This window comes from Solanum stenotomum, chromosome 8, assembly GCF_019186545.1.
Source record: "Solanum stenotomum isolate F172 chromosome 8, ASM1918654v1, whole genome shotgun sequence".
Taxonomy (NCBI): domain Eukaryota; kingdom Viridiplantae; phylum Streptophyta; class Magnoliopsida; order Solanales; family Solanaceae; genus Solanum; species Solanum stenotomum.
Genome location: NC_064289.1, coordinates 45915424 through 45933973, shown reverse-complemented (window position 1 = coordinate 45933973; position 18550 = coordinate 45915424). Strand labels below are relative to the sequence as shown.

At 39.0% G+C, this 18550-nt stretch overlaps 1 protein-coding gene across 1 annotated transcript; it reads left to right on the top strand.

Moving 5' to 3' along the window:
• Positions 1-14854: 14854 nt before the first annotated feature.
• LOC125873836 (uncharacterized) lies at positions 14855-15523 on the top strand. The gene has a single exon (XM_049554685.1). It carries the CDS (start codon positions 14855-14857, stop codon positions 15521-15523), a length of 669 nt encoding a protein of 222 aa, XP_049410642.1.
• Positions 15524-18550: the final 3027 nt, after the last annotated feature.

Below are 18550 nucleotides of genomic sequence, written 5' to 3'. Positions count from 1 at the left end.
GTCGAGCTCGAGAACAATGAGGGAACAAGGTTCAAGGTCAACGAGCAAAGAATCAAGGTCTACCTGGGAAAATAGGAGAATGTGCAAGAAGTGGTTGAGGCCTACTATCTTGATGAGGTCTGAGTAATCAAGAGGCTTGCGTCGTGCCGCGACGTTAAATCAAGCGCTACTTAGGAGGCAACCCAAGATATACAATCTAGCCAACTATAGGTTTTTATTTTTGATTTAGGAGTTTTCTTTGTTTCTTTGAATTTCTGTAATCCTTTAGATAGGTGTGTTATTTTTGCATTAGTGTTGGCTAGATATAGCATAGGGTCCGTGTCTAAAAAGTGTCCAGAAAATATAAAATGAAAGGCCTAACAGTTGTTACATGTGCAGGGATGAAAAGCCAAATCTGCAGAAAATGTCTGTTGCAGAGGTCTACGGACCCCATCGACGGTACATGGTTCAATCCACGGACCATGAATGGCGTCCGTAGACCCCAAGTAAGTTTTGTATTTTTTCTAAGTGTTGAGTGACCTACGGTCCCTACCCACGGTCTGTAGGTCGACCCACGGACCGTAGGCAAGGTCTCATGGGTCCAACCTAAGGTTAATGAAGACCACACCCGAACCTTTCTGATAAAAACTCTTCAATTTTAAATCCATCCCCCACATCCCATATTCCTTCCCAACCGTTTCTAACCCTTCAAAATCCCAAACTTCCATATTAACTACCCATATCAATCCCATTTTCCATAATCACTTTCCCCTCTCCATAATCCTCTTCCTCTCTCCCAAAACTGATCCTATTTTCTCCCTTCACAAAAAGAGTTTAAGGTCCGGGTTCGGTGTCACAAGGTCTAAAGATTCTTTTGCATCACACAATCACCCACTTCCAATACTTGTAAGGTAAATGACTTAAACTTAACTCTGAATTTCGGTATTCATTGTTCAATACATGAAATCATGAAGTGGGTCTTGACCTTGGGTTGCTTTTGTATGAAATTGCATGATAAACTATAGTTAGAAACACCCTTGGGACGATAGAATGTGATTGTGTTGTCTTTGTAATCAAATAACTCTGGGTAAATAGTCTAAATGGAAGTTTCGACTTAGGGTGGGTTCCTAGTGTTGTATGTTATAAAAGTTAAATCATGAGTAATCAGAAACCTAGGGATGACAACTATCATAAATTGTGTTAAAATGCAGATTAGACGTAGGTTGATTGTTTGAATTGTTTAAAAATGGGTTAAAAATGAGACATGTATGATACCTAGCACATACTTGACCCATGAGACCCCGTCCACGGACCGTAGGTCAACCTACAAACCGTAGATCAGGTTCGTAGGTCTGTTGCACATGGAGAGTCCACCAAGTGTGGAACCAAAGAGGTGGACTACGATTCGTAGGTCAAACTACGAACTTTTATGCACATTCGTGGTTCCCTTCAAAGCCTAACTTTTTGGGACCTCTAACCTACAGATGGGACCCACGGACCATAGGTGGCCACTAAAGCTACTGTACATAATTTTTTTAGTTTTTATTTTTGTTTGTTCGTTAGTCTAAAAGTTTTTCGAGTGTGTCATTGGTCTATTTTGGTACTAACTAAGCCTCCACAGGTATCATGGCTCCCAAGAAAGCTCCGACTTACATACCAAAGGGCAAGTCAAAGTTGGTAGCACCAACCTTATGGCTAATTGATGAAGATATTGATGTGGAGAAAGATCCCGCCTATGTCCCACCTACTACGAGGACATCCCCAACTGCACCTCGTACTACTCGAAATCAATCCCGACAGGCGATTCTAGATGTGGTCACTGCCTCCCAGTCTGATGAGGAGGATACACCGATCGATTCACTAGTTGGTTCTACTTCCGGCTTTGAGTCTGCCTCTGTTTCTGGCTCCATTTCTAGCTCCACACCCGGCTCTAGTTCACATGGTAGGACTGCCTCATCTGATGAGGCTACTAGTACAGGGGACATTCCAGCTCCACCAAACATTGAGGCTGTTGTAGCTGTTGAGGAGCCAAACCGGTGGTGTGTAAGTGGTCAGTGGCAGATTTAAAGGGATGCCCGGATGATGAATGAGAAAGAGAGGATGGCTCGATTGATTACCGAGGAGCGCTGGGCTCTCACAAACAGCCTTCATTCTATGCCTGACATCCATGCACTCTTCCAGAGGCACATGTGCGAGTGGATGGCTCATAACCTAGGGTCTTACATCGAGGAGATCGTGAGGGAGTTCTATGATTCCTACGCAGCCACCCTCCGAGGTTCGATTGAAAAATGGGCCAAGCTCCCCGCTCAGCCTCTATTCAAGGCTACACTAGTTCATGGTTTCTCAGTTGATATATCAAAGGCTACTATCCACCAATTTTTCTACTTCCCGGGCCACACTCTAGCAATCAACACAACTGAGTTTGATTATCGATGGGACATCGTGAGGAGTGGGGCATTCCAGATGAATGTAGAGCAGAGGGAGACTTTATTGCGCTGGTTGGCCCGTCACCTGGCTACAGACGGAGAGCGTGCCAAGTGGATCAGCACCCCGAGTGTAGGCATCAGGAAGGCCACTTTAAATTTGCTGGCCAAATTGTTTTGGCTATTGGTGCGAAATAGGGAGTCTCCTACGCAGGTAGACAATGTTCTTATGTGGGACCGCGCAGTCATGGTTGCAGCCTTAGTTGCAGGTTTTGAGATGGATTTTGCCTGCATGTTGATTGCGAAGATACACGAGAGGGCCTTTAAGGACACCACCACTTACCCTTTCTCATGCCTCATTTTTCAGCTGTGCAGGGATTCTGGAGTGCCAGTTTGGCATCGGGACAAGTTGATCCAGGCAACCAAGACCCTGGATATAGGCCTGATCCGAGATGAGGTCAATGTGGCGGCACCACACAGAGAGCCACAGGTTGAGATGCCTCAATTGGGAGTAGACTTAGTTGATGATGTGGAGAAGATGCAAGGTGAGGAGCCTGCCCCTCCAGCCACTACTGAGGATGCCTCGGCTTCCCACTCTTTGGCCGCCAGTCAGGCCTCTAGCTCCTCCAAAGCCACCCTCTCTTCAGGGTCTGTTGCCGTGCCCTTAGCTCGAGTCCAAAAGTTGGAGGATCAGATGGCTACCCTGCTTCTGCTTGTAAGGCCGTGGATGCAACATGCGATTGAGGAGTCTGGGACTAGGGTTAAGCAGCAGACGGAGCAGATGATGGACCGAAAGGTTCAGACAATTCACCAGCGCCTTGATGCATTTGAGCTGCATGTCTTGGAGCGACCAGGCCCCACCACAAATGTCTCTGCTTTTCGGACAGAGTTAGTTAGTCTCCGGGTAGATCTGGACACCCTCCTAGCTCCACTAGAGACTGAGCCTGAGTCGGCCCCCATAACACTGGTTGATAATACGGTCTTCGATGCTCTATTCTGGGATGAGATACCACCTCCTACTTCTTCCCATTATGCTGGGAAGCGACCCCACTCCAGTTGGGTTTCTGATGATACTGAGGCCGGGAGAGTTAGCAAGAAGAAGCGCCAAGAGACTGAAGTGGCTCGGTGGGCATATATCATTGATAAGGAGTTGCGGCAGCAGAGGATTAGAGAGGTTGGTGTTGGTGCCTCTAGCAGTGTGAGCACCACAGATGGTGCGGTGAGAGTAGATGTTAGTACTACTGATGGTGCTGAGACTGTTGATGCGGGCACTACTGAGGGTGACTCGATTGTTGATACAGTGGGCTCCGAGAAACCGGACCCACCTGCTTGTTGATAGGTCTTCGACGCTATGCGCCACATGATTGTTTCACCCAATCCTTTATTCTTTACTTTTTGTGCATTGTAGACAATTGCACTCTATTTTGTTTGGGGTGAGGTAAATGGATTGTGAGTGATAGGGTGAAGTCTGAGTAACCCAACTCATAATCCTCTCTTGGGGTTTTCTTGCCTGTGTTATTTCTCCCCCAAGAGAGTGTTTTTAATTTTTGTTGAACCGGCATGTGTTAGGATTGTATGTGTAGAAGCATGTGAAAGAATAAAACATGATAGCATGATTAAGAAACAAAAATGATACCCGTCCAAAATCGGTGATATGTGCTAAAATTTGTAGGTTAGAATGAGTTGAATGTGTTGGCTCTGAGTATGACATGATAAAAAACCAATTTGATCTCATGACTTCAGCTAAAACTTGAACTGGGTAATCTGATAATCTGATGATGAAACAATGTGCCAAGAGTGTGTGAGGAAAGTTAATTGTTCAGACAGTTTGTGCGAATCTAGAACTTGCCCCATTGGTCCTGCTAAGATGATCTAGGCTAGAAGTTGGGAAGTGATCATAGGCCCTTGTTAAAATTAGTCCACATAAGCCTAAAATAATCCAACCAAATGAAATCAATGTTCCCTTTGATCCAAATATTTGAGCCTAAAATTGACCATTTCTTTTGATTCACCTAACTCACCTTCCCTAAAATAAGTGTTTTGGCCCCGGTCCCTCCTTGGAGATGTGCACCTTGACTTAGGACAAAAGCCTATGTTGAGGGTGGCTAATGCTAAAAGTGACCTCAATCTTAGCCCTGGTCCGACGTCGGATATTGTACACCTCAACTAATGGGAAATCCATAAGTTGAGGGTGGTTATGAAAGAGGAAGCCGAAAGAATAATAGGTATGAAAAGAGTTGTGTGTTGAAAAGAGAAAAAGAGAAGATAGAAGAGGATGTGACTTTGTGCCAAAGAAGCAAAAAAATGATAAATAAAAGTGCTGAAAAATAAACAAAAATAAAGTGAAAGAAAAAGAAGAAAGTAAAAAATTAGAGCTACAAAGTCAAAAGTCACATCCATGGTGAAAAGAGTCGAGAGAAAGAAAGTAAAAAGTAAGGATGTCAAAAAAATAGGTTGAAAAGAGGTAAAAAGCCAATTAATGTCAAGGAGGGAAGAAAGTCACTAAAAAGTACCCAAATGTACCACATCTGACCTTGAGCCTACGCTACAAGCTAAGAAAGTCCTATAGTGATCCTATCAACTAGTTTGGAGAATCTAAGTAGTGAAAATAAGGGCAAGCCTATGGCATTGAGCACTAACTATACTTGAAGTTACTTCTGAGTGTGAATGTTGAATGAATCCTTGTACTCAAAATCATATTCATTGTGTGAAAAAGGGATTTCGTTTGAAGTAAGGGCACTAGTTACATTGTCGGAGAGTTGGTACCTTGGTGATAGTGAAAAAGTGTATGTTGTGTGTCTATTGGTCGATCTTTGTCATATCTTGATCCACATGAGTTAGCTTGTTGCGTTTAAGAGAAAAGATTTGCACCCGAAAATGGAGTCAGGATAGAAAGCCATGTGATTGCTTGTGTTTGAATGTCTACTTTTATACAAGTGTCGTTTAGAGTCTTAGAGCATCCCTTGAGGACAAACAATGAATTTAAGTTGAGGGTGTTGATATACCATGAGTTTACGGTATTTTTAATACATTTCACTTAAGAGTTGTGTGTGTCTATGGCCATTTCGTATTAGAACTAATGTTTATTAAACTAAAATTGCAGGAAATAGGCTTGGATGAGGTTGAGAGAGATACAACTGAAATTCTGCAGAAGTTTCCATCCACGAAAGTGACCTATGGATCGTAGGTCCAGTCATGGTCTGTCAGTGGGTAGGCATAGATTGATCTTCAGGAAAATCTGACCAAGTGTGGAGCTACGGAGGAGAGTAACAGACCGTAGGTCGACCTACGGGCAGTCCTGCAGGTCCGTCGATTGCAACTGGAAGTTGAAGCTCCAGTACCTGATTGAAAAGTCCAAGTATGGAGTCACAGACGAGGACCCACGGGCCGTTGATCGACCCACGGTCCGTTCTGCAGGTCCATCGATTGCAACTGGAAGTTGAACGCTCCAAAATTTCTGAGAAATTGTCTAAGTGTTGAGCCACGGAAGGGACCTACGGACGGTAGGTCAGTCCATGGTCTGTAGGTCAGTATCGTCGATTGAAGCTGCGTCCAGAAAAGTTTATTTCCTTATTTCATTTCCTTTTTGTTTAGGACATGTTTTTCTATAAATAGGGCATGTAAACCTCAATTTTGGGGGTTAGAAACCATATTATTATTTTAGTTCTTGGTATTTTCTTGGGAATTAACTTGCAAACTCTAGCAATTTGATTTCCTAATTTCGGTTTATAAAGATTCTTGCTTTGAATTTCAATTGGAGATTACGGGTTTCTTCTACTCATTACGTAAGTTCATGAATTCTTCTTCTAAAAATATGAATTGTGTTCTTGCTAGAATGGGTAACTAAATCCACAACTAGGGTTGTGGGAACCATGAGTGATTAACAAAGTATGAATAGTAACTAAGTAATTATTGAATAGTGTTGTTGCATGCATTGATAATTCTTTTGTTTAGAAGTCTTTTTAACGGTGGCTAACGTTAGAACTCTCCTTGTTGCTACTTGGCGGACCAAGGAGGCAGTTAATAAGAAAAGAATTATCAACATAGATTTAGTGTGATACTATCGAATAGCCTAATGTCAATTGGTACGAGGGTGAAAACTAAGCCATACATTGATGTGATGTCTAATATGAGGTAAAGGTAAGGGTTAGTAAATTATACACACGTAGCTCGACCAAGGTGCGTGGTGAAATTCTCTATTTGGTGGACCAAACACTTAGAGATACATAACTTGCTACTTTGCATATGACACACTAGGAACGGATTACTATTACTAGGATTACCGCGTTATGAGCTTATGGGGAACACATACACCCTAGTTTCTTTCTCTCATTGATAACAACTAAAGTTCGAATCTTTCTCACTTGCTCTTTAAACAACAATCAGTTATTACACAACCCCCCCCCCTCTTGACTTACTTGTCTCAGAAATACGTTGACGAAATGAATATAATCGTAAGTTAAAGTTAAGTCCAAACCATATTCCTCATGGGATCGACCCCAACCTACAAGTTGGGTTCTTTACTTGATAATGATTGCTTATACTTCTTTAGGGAGGTGTAATTTGAGCGCATCAAATTTTACACCAAGGCACTTACAAAGAAACAATTTGCAACCTTTCGAAGCAATCTAGGAGTGGTTAATCCACCTCTCACTATCTTGAGGGGAAGTGTTGGAGACTATCATAAAAAAAGCAAAATTGTGTTAGCGTTAGGAGTATGTATTAAACTAGGAGTGTAAGTGTTGTTATGTATTACTAGTAAGAGTTAACTTACAAAGTAGTATTCAAGTAGAACTCTCCTATATTATAACCTGCCAACAACCTATATAAGGAGGTATTGTGCAGTAGTTTTATATATGAAATATATCAATAATATTGAGCTATTCTTTTACTTTATGTACTGTGTTTTCTACCTCTATGAGGTTTGATATTCTTCTAGATGTGTTGTTAGATCTTTTTTTTGTCTCTACTCTTGTTGGTGATTCAATTGTGGCAAAGAGGGTCTATAGAAAGTGTCCCGTCTCCTTGTCCCGTAGAGTCACTAATATTGACCTTGTAGAGCTTGATATGCTAGATTTCGATTTTATCCTTGGTATGGATTGATTACATGCATGTTATGCTTCTACTAATTGTAGAACCTGTGTAGTCAAGTTTTAGTTTCCGAATGAACCCATCTTAGAGTGGAAAGGTGGACATTCTATGCCTAAGGTTTAATTTGTTTCTTGTCTTAAAGATAGAAAGATGATTTTGAAGGGTTGCATTTACCATCTAGTTAGGGTGAAGGATACAGATTTCGAGACCCCTTCTCTTGAGTCAGTCCTCGTTGTAAATGAGTTTTAGGAAATGTTTCCTGATTATTTACTCGGTAATTCTCTCGAAAGGGAAACATAATTTGGTACTGACCTTCTCCTAGATATGCAAACTATTTCTAATCCTCCTTATCGTATGGCTCCGACAGATCTTAAGAAATTAAATGAGCAATTGAAAGACTTGTTGGATAAGGGTTTCATCCGACCAAGTACCTCTCCATGGGATGCTCTAGATTTGTTTATTAGAAGAAAAATGGTTCACTCTGTATGTGTATTGACTACCAACAATTGAATAAGGCTATAATTAAGAACAGGTATCCTCTTCCAAGGATAGATAATTTGTTTGACCAACTTTAATGAGCAAGTCACTTCTCTAAGATTGACCTCCGATCGGATTGTCACCAATTGAGGGTGAAGAAAGATGATATTCTGAAGATGGATTTTCAAACTCGGTATGGTCATTATGAGTTTTTAGTAATGTTGTTTGGTTTGACTAATGCTTTGGTGGTATATATGGAGTTGATGAATAGGGTATTTAGACAATACCTGGATATGTTTGTGATTGTGGTCGTTGATGATATACTGATCTATTCAAGGAGTGAAGATGAGCATACCAATCATTTGAAGATTGTGTTGAAAGTCCTCAAGGACCAATAACTCTTTGCAAAGTTTAGTTAATGTGAGTTTTGGCTAAGGTCTGTGGCTTTTCTTGGTCATATTGTCTCCGGTAAGGGTATTGAGGTAGATCCTAAGAAGACAAATTTGGTTAAGAGTTGGCCTAGACCTCTATCCCCTTTGGATATTAGAAGTTTATTGGGTTTAGCCAGTTAATATAGAATGTTTGTTGAAGGGTTCTCTTCGATTGCTTCTCCATTGACGGCATTGACTCAAAAGAAGGTTAAGTTTATATGGTCTGAAGCGTGTGAAAAGAGTTTCCAAGATTTGAACGATAGACTTACTTCCGCTCCGATGTTGACATTACCAGAATGGACATATGGTTTCTTGGTTTATTGTGATGCCTCAAGAATTGGGCTATGATGTGTCTTTATGCAAAATGGGAAGGTTATTGCATATGTTTCAAGGCAACTTAAGAATCATGAGAAGAATTATCCTACCCATGAACTTGGATTAGCGGTGGTTGTTTTTGCCTTAAAGATTTGGAGGCATTACTTGTATGGTGTTCATGTGGATGTCTTTACTGACCACAAGAGTTTGCAATATGTGTTTGATCAGAAAGATTTGAATCTTCGCCAAAGGAGGTGGCTTGAATTATTGAAGGATTATGATATGAGTGTTCTTTATTACCCCGGTAAGGCGAATATAGTGCCAGATGCTCTTAGTCCATTGATGATAGGCAGTGTTGCTCATATTGAGGACAACAAGAAATAATTAGTTTGAGATGCTCATAGCTTGGCCCGATTGGTTGTTCGACCAATTGACTTTACAAAGGGTGGTGCTATGGTTCAAAATCATCTTTTGTAGTGGATGTGAAGGCCAAGCAAGGTATTGATCTGATTTTGGTTGAATTGAAGGAAGCTATGCTTAAAAATTCTGTAAAGGCTTTCTTCTAAGGGGAAGATGAGGTACTTAGATATCAAGGTCGTTTGTGTATTGCTAATTTTGATGACTTATGTTCCTAATGGTGAAGACTTAAGAGATCAGATCTTGTCAGAAGCCCATACTTCTCGATATTCCATTCACTCGGGAGCCACCAAGATGTATCGTACCTTGCGGGAGATCTATTGGTGGAATGGGATGAGGAAGGATATTGCGGATTTTGTGGAAATGCCCTAATTGTCAACAAGTAAAGGTTGAGCATCAAAAGACGGGAGGTTTACCCCAAGATATTAGATTTCCTACTTGGAAGTGGGAAGGTTTGAATATGAACTTCATTGTTGGTTTACCACGCACCCGAAGACAACATGCCTCGATTTGAGTTATTATTGACCGAATGAAGAAATCACCTCATTTCATTCCCATCAAGGTCTCTTACTCGATGGAGGACTATGATAAGATGTATTTGAAGGAAATGGTGAGGTTGTATGGAGTGCCCTCATCCATTCTCTCTGATCGTGGTACCCAATTCACTTTTCAGTTCTGGAAATCTTTCCAAAAAAGGTCTTGGTACTCGTGTTAAGCTTAGTACAACCTTTCATCCACAAACCTATGGGAAAGTAAAGCGTACAATCCAATCTTTGGAAGATATGTTGAGAGTTTGTGTAATTGACTTCAAGGGTAATTCGGATGACCATTTGCCTTTGATTGAGTTTGCATATAACAATAGCTATCACTCAAGTATTGGTATGACTCGATTTGAGGCTCTATATGTTAGGAGGTGTAGATCTCTAATAGGTTGGTTTGAGGTGGGTGAAGTTTCCCTATAAAGTCCCGAATTGGTACATGAGGCTATGGAGAAAGTTTGAATTACTAGAGAAAGGTTGAAAACGGCCCAAAATTGACAAAATTCCTATGACGATATTAGAAGAAGAGATCCTGAGTTTGATGTTCATGATTGGGTCTACTTGAAAATTTCATCCATGAAGGGTGTAATGAGGTTTGGGAAGAAAGGGAAGCATAGTCCCTGATATGTGCGCCCATATCAGATTTTGAGGCAAATTTGCAAGGTTGCTTATAAACTTGATCTGCTTAATGATTTGTCATTGGTACATCCAGTTTTCCATGTTTCATTGTTGAAAAAGCGTGTTTGAGATTCGACATCTTTAGTCCCCTTAGAAGGTTTGGGAGTTAAGGAGAATCTTTCCTATAAGGAAGTTCCAGTTGAGATTTTAGACTGGCAAGTTAAGAAGCTAAGAAATAAAGAAGTTGCTTCCGTGAAAGTTCTTTGGAGGAATTAGTTAGTTGAGGGTGATACTTGGGTGGCCGAGGCCAATCTGATGTCCCTCTATCTTCATCTCTTTCTTTCCAATCCTACTCAAGCTTGAGGTATCTAGTCCCTCATGATTTTCTCATTGGGTGTCATGTGTCTTAGATATTCGCGTGATTTCTTCATTATGCATGACTCATGAAAAGCTTTAATTTTGAGAAATAAGTTATGTGACTGATTCCTACATGTTTGCAAATATGAGTTACATATAGACTTCATGATATGATGTTTTGAACATGCTTTAGCTTGGAGTTGAAGTTTCCTCCTAGGATATGTGCATTTATGAAATTGTATGTATGTTGGGCTATTAGATTAAGTTTCTACCTTCCTTATAATATCATAAATCTCATTCGAGGATAAATGTTCCCAGGGGGAGATATTGTAACACTTCGGATTCAAGAAAGGCCTAAAAAGGGGTAATGGAGAGGAACTCACAGACCAACACCTAGACCATGGACCCTTCACGGATCCCCAAAGGACCTGTTAAGGGTACCATGGTTCGTGTGGTGGCCCGTGGCAAGTCCCCCAGGATATACTGAGCAAGGACCCCTCCCACGAGGGCCTTAACAGCCTGTGGGGAGGTGGATGGGTCATTATGACGCTCGTGTCGGGGAGGCAGAACCTACACCAAAGTTAGCCTCCTCCTACAAGCCCCTAGACGGGTTGTGAAGAGGCAGACGACCTGTTAGGGTGGTCGTGAAGGGGATAGGCAGCAGGGGACCCCTCCCTAGGCCACTAGTCAAGGACCACGACTGCCACAATGGCTCGTGAGGTCCTTGACGGCTCGTGAAGGCCACCATCCGGTGGTTGCATCAACTTTAATTCAGGGGCTTTTGCGTCTTTTCCTAATTATTCTATCCTAACACTATGTCGTTTTACCCTCACCTAGAAGTCCTATATAAGTGTTTTTAGCCCCAAATCTCCCCAATTGAAATCATTCTTTGAAATTCGTAAAAGAAGATCAAGTCTTCCTCTCAAATAATTCTCTCTAGAAGTAGAAGAAGAAAGCTAGGGTTTTCAAGTCAAGTCTCCAATTCCTCCATTGAACTCAAGCTTTTAGCGTTGAGGTATGATAGTTTTCATCCATGGAGTTCTCAAATTCTCCACTTTACAAAGTTAGAATTCCCCAATTGAGTTAGAGTTTTTCTTCCATGTCATGGGTTCCTTTAAATATTGATTTATTTGATTGGTCTATGGATTATTATGCATGAATTGAGTTATACTCCCTGATTTTAAGATGAATCCCCATGAACCCATGCTTAACCCATGATTTATAGATATTGATGATTGAAAGTGGGTTTTGAACCATGAAGGGTGAATTATGGAATTATGCATATTATTATGGAATTGATGAGATATGATGTAATTGCTTTAAGATTAAAAGCTTATATGTTGTTGTTTTGGTTCATTGATGTGAAAGGATTGCTCACATAACTACCTCTTGCATGAATGTGAAAGGTCTCTTACATAAAATAATTCTAAGGTTGAAAGGTCTTCTCACCAAAAATGAACTTAAGTAAGGAACTATTCTAAGAATGAGGCAAGCGGTGATTACCCTTGACCTCTAATGAAAGACAGGAGGTGATTACCCATGTCACATGATGTGAGGACAAGACACGATTACCCAAGTCCCTTAAAGAAAAGATGAACAAGAATAATAGATACTCCGTGGGAGTTATGCTTAGCACCAAGTGAACAAGTGGCGATTACCCATGTCCCATAAACTATGTGCCAACATAGGATTGTCTAGTCAGACATTAGCTAGTGGATCCACATAAGCTAGAAGTTCATGGTCTTACCTTGGCAAGTACAAAATGCCTTTTTCAGTGTGGGAGACACCGAATTCCATGTTAATAGCTCACATGGTCTTATATGTCGGTTAAAGGTAATTCTCCCGCATTAATGAATCAAGGTTACTTCAAGAAGTATATCACATGTCTTTAATATGACATTTATTCGCATTGACCATGTTTTATGACTTATGTCTTCTAAACCCCTTTATATATATATATATATATATATATATATATATATCATGCTTTAGCTTGGTCATTGCATCTTATGAAGATATCTCTTTTTTCAAATGTTTTACGCATGACTATCATACTTGGTACATATTTGTACTAACACATACTCTTGCCTAATTTCACTAAATGTAGGGACCGACCTTACAGATTCGCACTTCCGTGGTTAGGGATCTCATATACAAGCATTGAAGATTGGTGAGTCCTCATAGTCCAAGGACCGAGCTTTCTTTTTCCTTTTTGTCTTACTTTCAGTTTCAAACTTGATGTACGGGCTATGCCCTGATTAATCACATGTATTAGATGTCTTTGAGACAATGTTTAGACTTCCGCTTTACTCAATAAAACTTTTCTATATTGAAACTGTCATTTAAATCGTTTTATTATATTATCTTGTATGATGAATGCTAAGTGGCTTGTATGAGGCCTCTCGGGGTCTTATATGTTATGTTACATCTAGGAGCTACCTTGGGTCGTGTCATTTTTAATTCTTCGATTTCAGGTCAGTCTATGAGAACTTTCCAACCACAACATACCGAAGATTCTCAATTATATTCATTCGATCCACTTCTTTTTCGGTCTACACCACCGTTGGTATACCGTTGTTGTAATTAAACTTCTTGATAGGTATCGGTTCCACTATTGGATTTACATTTATGGATTCGTTGGACCTCTTAAAAATATGAGCATAATAGTTCATTCTTGGTAAAACCTCCTTACCATCATTATCCATAGGCAAGCTCACAGGATCTGAAGGCAACAAAGGTTTAGGAAAAATCATACACTTTGGAGACTTAGGATGTTGAAGAGCGGGGAAAGAAATATCAGACAAAAGGCGCAAAGCTGGACCAGCATCAATCGACTGGCCGACGACCATATTGGCCACGACAGAGTAAGTTTATTGGAAAAGTTTAAATTTTATTTATTTATTATAATTGTTATTATATTATTATCCAAATATTACTTTTACATTAAGGATGAGCTATTTTTAACAAAAGTGCATCACCTGGGACTGAATATACTTATAATTATTATCATATATTATTAAAAGTGGGCAACTCTAAGTGCAAAGTTGGATTACCATTTTACCCCTATACTAAATTAGATATTATAAAATTTCTAATTAATTAAATATTAATTATACTATATTATATGTGAGAAATGCTATGTTATTATTTAATTTACAAATTAGCAAAAATTAAAGTAGAGTTTCCTCTTCATAACTCTCAAAAGGTGAATCATATATTTTTAAAAGTGGGCAACTCTAAGTGCAAAGTTGGATAACCATTTTACCCCTATTCTAAATTAGATATTATAAAATTTCCAATTAATTAAATATTAATTATACTATATTATATGTGAGAAATGCTATGTTATTATTTAATTTACAAATTAGCAAAAATTAAAATAGGGTTTCCTCTTCATAACTCTCTAAAGGTGAAAAGTTGGAGGAGTAAATTGTATTATTTAGTATAAATAATGGTATTATAGTGCTTATTTTTATTTTGTTTGGCTTAATTACTTCTCTCTATATTTTCGGTCTGATGCACTGCAGTGTTTTCTTTTAAGCAAATGTATGAATTATTTTAACAAACACATTATTATCATTGTAAGGTATGTTCTATTTTTTTTAATTTTAAAATAAACTTCCTTGAGCATGTTATCTTCTTTATTTTTTAGTAGTTTAACATTGTGTATAGCTTTTTGTGGAAGAAATTTAGAGGTGCTAATAGTTAGAATTGTTAAGGTATGTGTTAAAGATGATAAGAAAATTGTATTTATCTCATTAATTTATAAGTTTAGATAATTGAACAAAGAGAAAAGCAAAAAAACTAATGATCGTCATTTATATCTTTTACTAATGATAATTTTTTTAAAATCCTTATAAATTAAATTGTGTTATATCACTAATTTTATATTTTTAAATAATTGTATAATTGTTTATTGATAATCGGGGTTCCACAAAAAACCTTTTCAACTCAAATATATACAAAGTGATTCCCAACGCTGCAGCGCCGCCTCAAAGTGTAACCTAGCACCACCAATTCCTGCCTTTTCTAGTGACCATGGCCGCCACGATCAGTGGCCAACCTCCGTTGGAGGTAGGGCTACCCCCGCCTGCCACTTATGCCTCAACTTTAATACAACCTAAAGCTCAAAGAAAACCTATACATTACTACTTCATATCTACATGGAGAACCACAAGTGATTTGGGATCAAGAAGAAGTTAACCAAATGATCATCAATGAGAATTTGGAATATGCTGTGATTGGAAAAATTTCCTATGGATGGCCTGCAATTCAAGATTTATGTAAGTTGATCCCCAAACAATGTGAGTTGAAAGGAGAGTGTAACATTGGTCTATTGAGCAATAGACTTGTATTGATTAAGGCCATGCTACTGGAAGACTACGTACATTTGCTATCAAAATTGGCATTTTACATCACGCAACGGAACTGGTCGTTCCCAATGCTAACATTGAAGTGGGATCCAATGTTCAATCCTAAGGAAGAAACGTCCACAACAATAGCATGGATTTCCTTTCCGTCTCTTCCCCCAATTTTTTTTGGAAAGAAAGTTGTCTTCTCCTTAGCAGCGGTTGTGGGCAAGCCATTACAGATGGATATGGCTACCAAGAATCAGACGAGACCAAGTCGTGCAAGGGTGAAGGTAGAGGTACATCTGTTAAGAGAGTTCCCAAAGCGCATTAAAATTGGGATGCGAAGGAGTGATGAAGTCATGGAAAAATGGATTCGCATAAATTATGATTATGTTCCAAAATACTGTAAAACATGTATGATCCAAGGTCATAATGAGCAGGAATGCTATGTGGAACATCCGGAATTATATCCAACGAAGGAGAAGGTTGATCAAGTAGTGGGGAAGCAATCTTACAATACATAGCCACGAGAGGATGAAAAGAATGAAGAAAACGGGAAAGTGAAACAAGAGGAAAGGGGATATCAACAAAGGGACATAAATTCTGAAGAATACCTTGAGCAAAGAAACCTAAAATATGGAGGGGGAAAAAGAAGACAACCTGAAAAAGTATCGACCAAGGTTGGACTAATCACTGGAAACAAATTTGCAGCATTGAACAAAGAAAATGTTGAGCAGGAGAACTGTCAAATCAGCAAAAGCACCAAAGGGAATGAAAATGTGTAGATGAAGTGCAACGCACAACCCCTGGGGTACAGTTGAGTCAAGTTATGGACAACGAAAGCAATCCTACAACACCAACAGATACAATTCGCAACTCCATGAAGGAAAAGGGGATTATCAGGATATCAGAGGATATCCAAAGTGTTCCAAAAGGGGGTTTTTCCATGATGAGGTGAGATAGCAACAGTAACAAGACAAAGGAAGACCACTATTCCAAGAATGATGACAATGGAGTAAATAATGACATGCAGAGGAATGATAATTTAGTTGAAGGGATAATTACAAAATGTACACCTAGAAATTTGATGAATGCAATGGATACATTAAAGGAGAATGGGACAGGAATTAACAATGAAGACAACATGTGCATAGAGGAAATAGGGCTAATGATAAAGAAGGGACTTGATTTAGTAGAAGAAGCTGATGATGAGCTACAATTTAGAAAGGAGATCGATGAGGACGATGACATGGAATACAACGTTCAAAAAATTAGTAAGGCAGGAGATTTATCTCCAAGGCATACTAACAATTTAAAGAATGGGGCAAAGAAGGGTCAACCAATTATCCCATTACAAGTGAAAACAAGGAGTAATTGAGATAAGTCGTTCAATAGTGATCAATGATTGAAAAGTATTGTTTTGGAATATTAGATCCGTTAATACTCAGAAATCTTTCGAGAGTCTAATGGATCTAAATAGAAGACATCATTACTCATCCATAGCTCTTATGGATCGTTTTCAAGATTCAATGGAGATAGATCACTACAAAAGGAAGTTGGGCTTCAGTCATGCAGCTGTAAATATGTCAAGGAAGATTTGGATTTTTTGGAGAGAAGAGTGGATAGGAAGTATAGAATTAGACTCGATTCAGCAGATAACTATGAAGTTTAGCAAGAACAATAAAAGTTTTTTTATTTCAGCAATGTATGCTAGATGTAATACGCTGGACAAACTTGAATTATGGGAAGAATTGGAGAACATTGGAGAAGGTGGTATTGTCCCCTAGATTATAGAGGGTGATTTCAATGTAATTTTAAATGAGGAAAATTTAGGAGGATTAAGCTTCACTCAAAATGAAGCTATGGATTTTGCACTCTTTATCAACAATTGTGGATTATCAGAAATAAAGTTTGTGGGAAGCAAATATACGTGGTGGAATGGTCGAATAGAAGAAGATTGCATTCTTAAAAGGCTGGACAGGGTATTAGTGAATCAGGTCTTCATGGATTTATTTCCATCATCTGAGGTACATCATCTTATTAGATAGGGTTCTAATCATGCACTGTTGTACATGTGTTGTAGTTCTAACGCAGAACCAGTAATAAAGCCATTTAGATTCCTAAACTTTTGGACGAAGCACCATCAGTTTAAGGAAATTGTTTCACAGAATTGGAATGTAGATTTTGTTGACAGCCTCTTTGTGATCTTTCAGGCAAAGCTTAAAAAAGTTAAAAAGGCCCTAACAATTTGGAGTAAGGAGATATTTGGTAATATTTTTCACCAAATTGCTACAATAGAAGATGTTATACAGGTAAAGGAGACTCAACTGGAAATCCAACCCTTCGAAGGAAATAAGGTTAGACTGCACAAACTGGAAGCTAAACTAAAAAAACACCTTAGATTTGAGGAAGAATTTTGGAAGCAAAAAGCTAGAATGAAATGGTTCTCAGAAGGTGACATGAACCAAAAAAAAATTCAATCATATGTTAAGGGTAGAAGGAAAAAACTACATATATCTGCAACTGAAATTGATCAAGGGGTCACAATTCAATCGAATGAGAAGATAAGGGAGGAAGCGGTGAATGTATTTACAGAACAATTCACGTGAGCCTGAAGAGGGATTTTTCAATATTAGAGAGTATTCAGAAGAGTATCACTAAAGCAGAGAATAAAGAGATGGGAAAGCTGCCAGAATCTGAAGAAGTTAAAAGTGTGGTTTTTAAGCTAAGTGGTAGTAGTGTGTGTGGTCCGGATATCTTCTCGAGACTGTTCTTTCAATGTTGTTGGGATATAATAGGAGAATACATTACATCGCTTGTGAGAGCATTTTTTGTGGGCATGAACTACCCAAATATGTCACTCACACAAACTTGGTGTTGATCCCAAAGAAGGAGGCGGTTAAGATATTCTCAGATTTACGTCCGATCAGCCTAAGCTCTTTCACCAATAAAATAATCTCCAGATTGATACACGAAAGACTGACATCAGTTTTGCCAAAAATCTTTTCTAATACACAATCGGGGTTTGTAAAAGGGAGAAGTATCACTGAAAATGTATTATTGGCCTAGGAGATTATTAGAGATATACATTTGAGGAATAAACACATTAATGTGGTGATAAAGCTAGACATGGCTAAGGCATATGATAGAGTGTCATGGATATTCTTAACCAAAGTCCTAAGGAAATTTGGTTTCCCTGAAGTTATTATTGATATGATATAGAGACTAGTTTCAAACAACTGGTATTCGGTTCTCATAAATGGTGGTTCTCATGGATTTTTCCACTCTACCAGGGGTTTAAAACAAGGAGATCCTTTATCCCCAACATTGTTTATTATTGCGGCAGAGGTCTTGTCTAGAATACTTAACATGCTACATAATGATGCAGAATTCAAAGGTTTTGGTTTGCCAAAGTGGAGTCCTAGAATTAATCACTTATCCTATGCGGATGACACAATTCTCTTTTGTTCAGGAGACAGAAAGTCAATAATTAAGATGATGACGGTGGTAAGGGACTATGAGAATACCTTAGGGCAGATGATCAACAAATC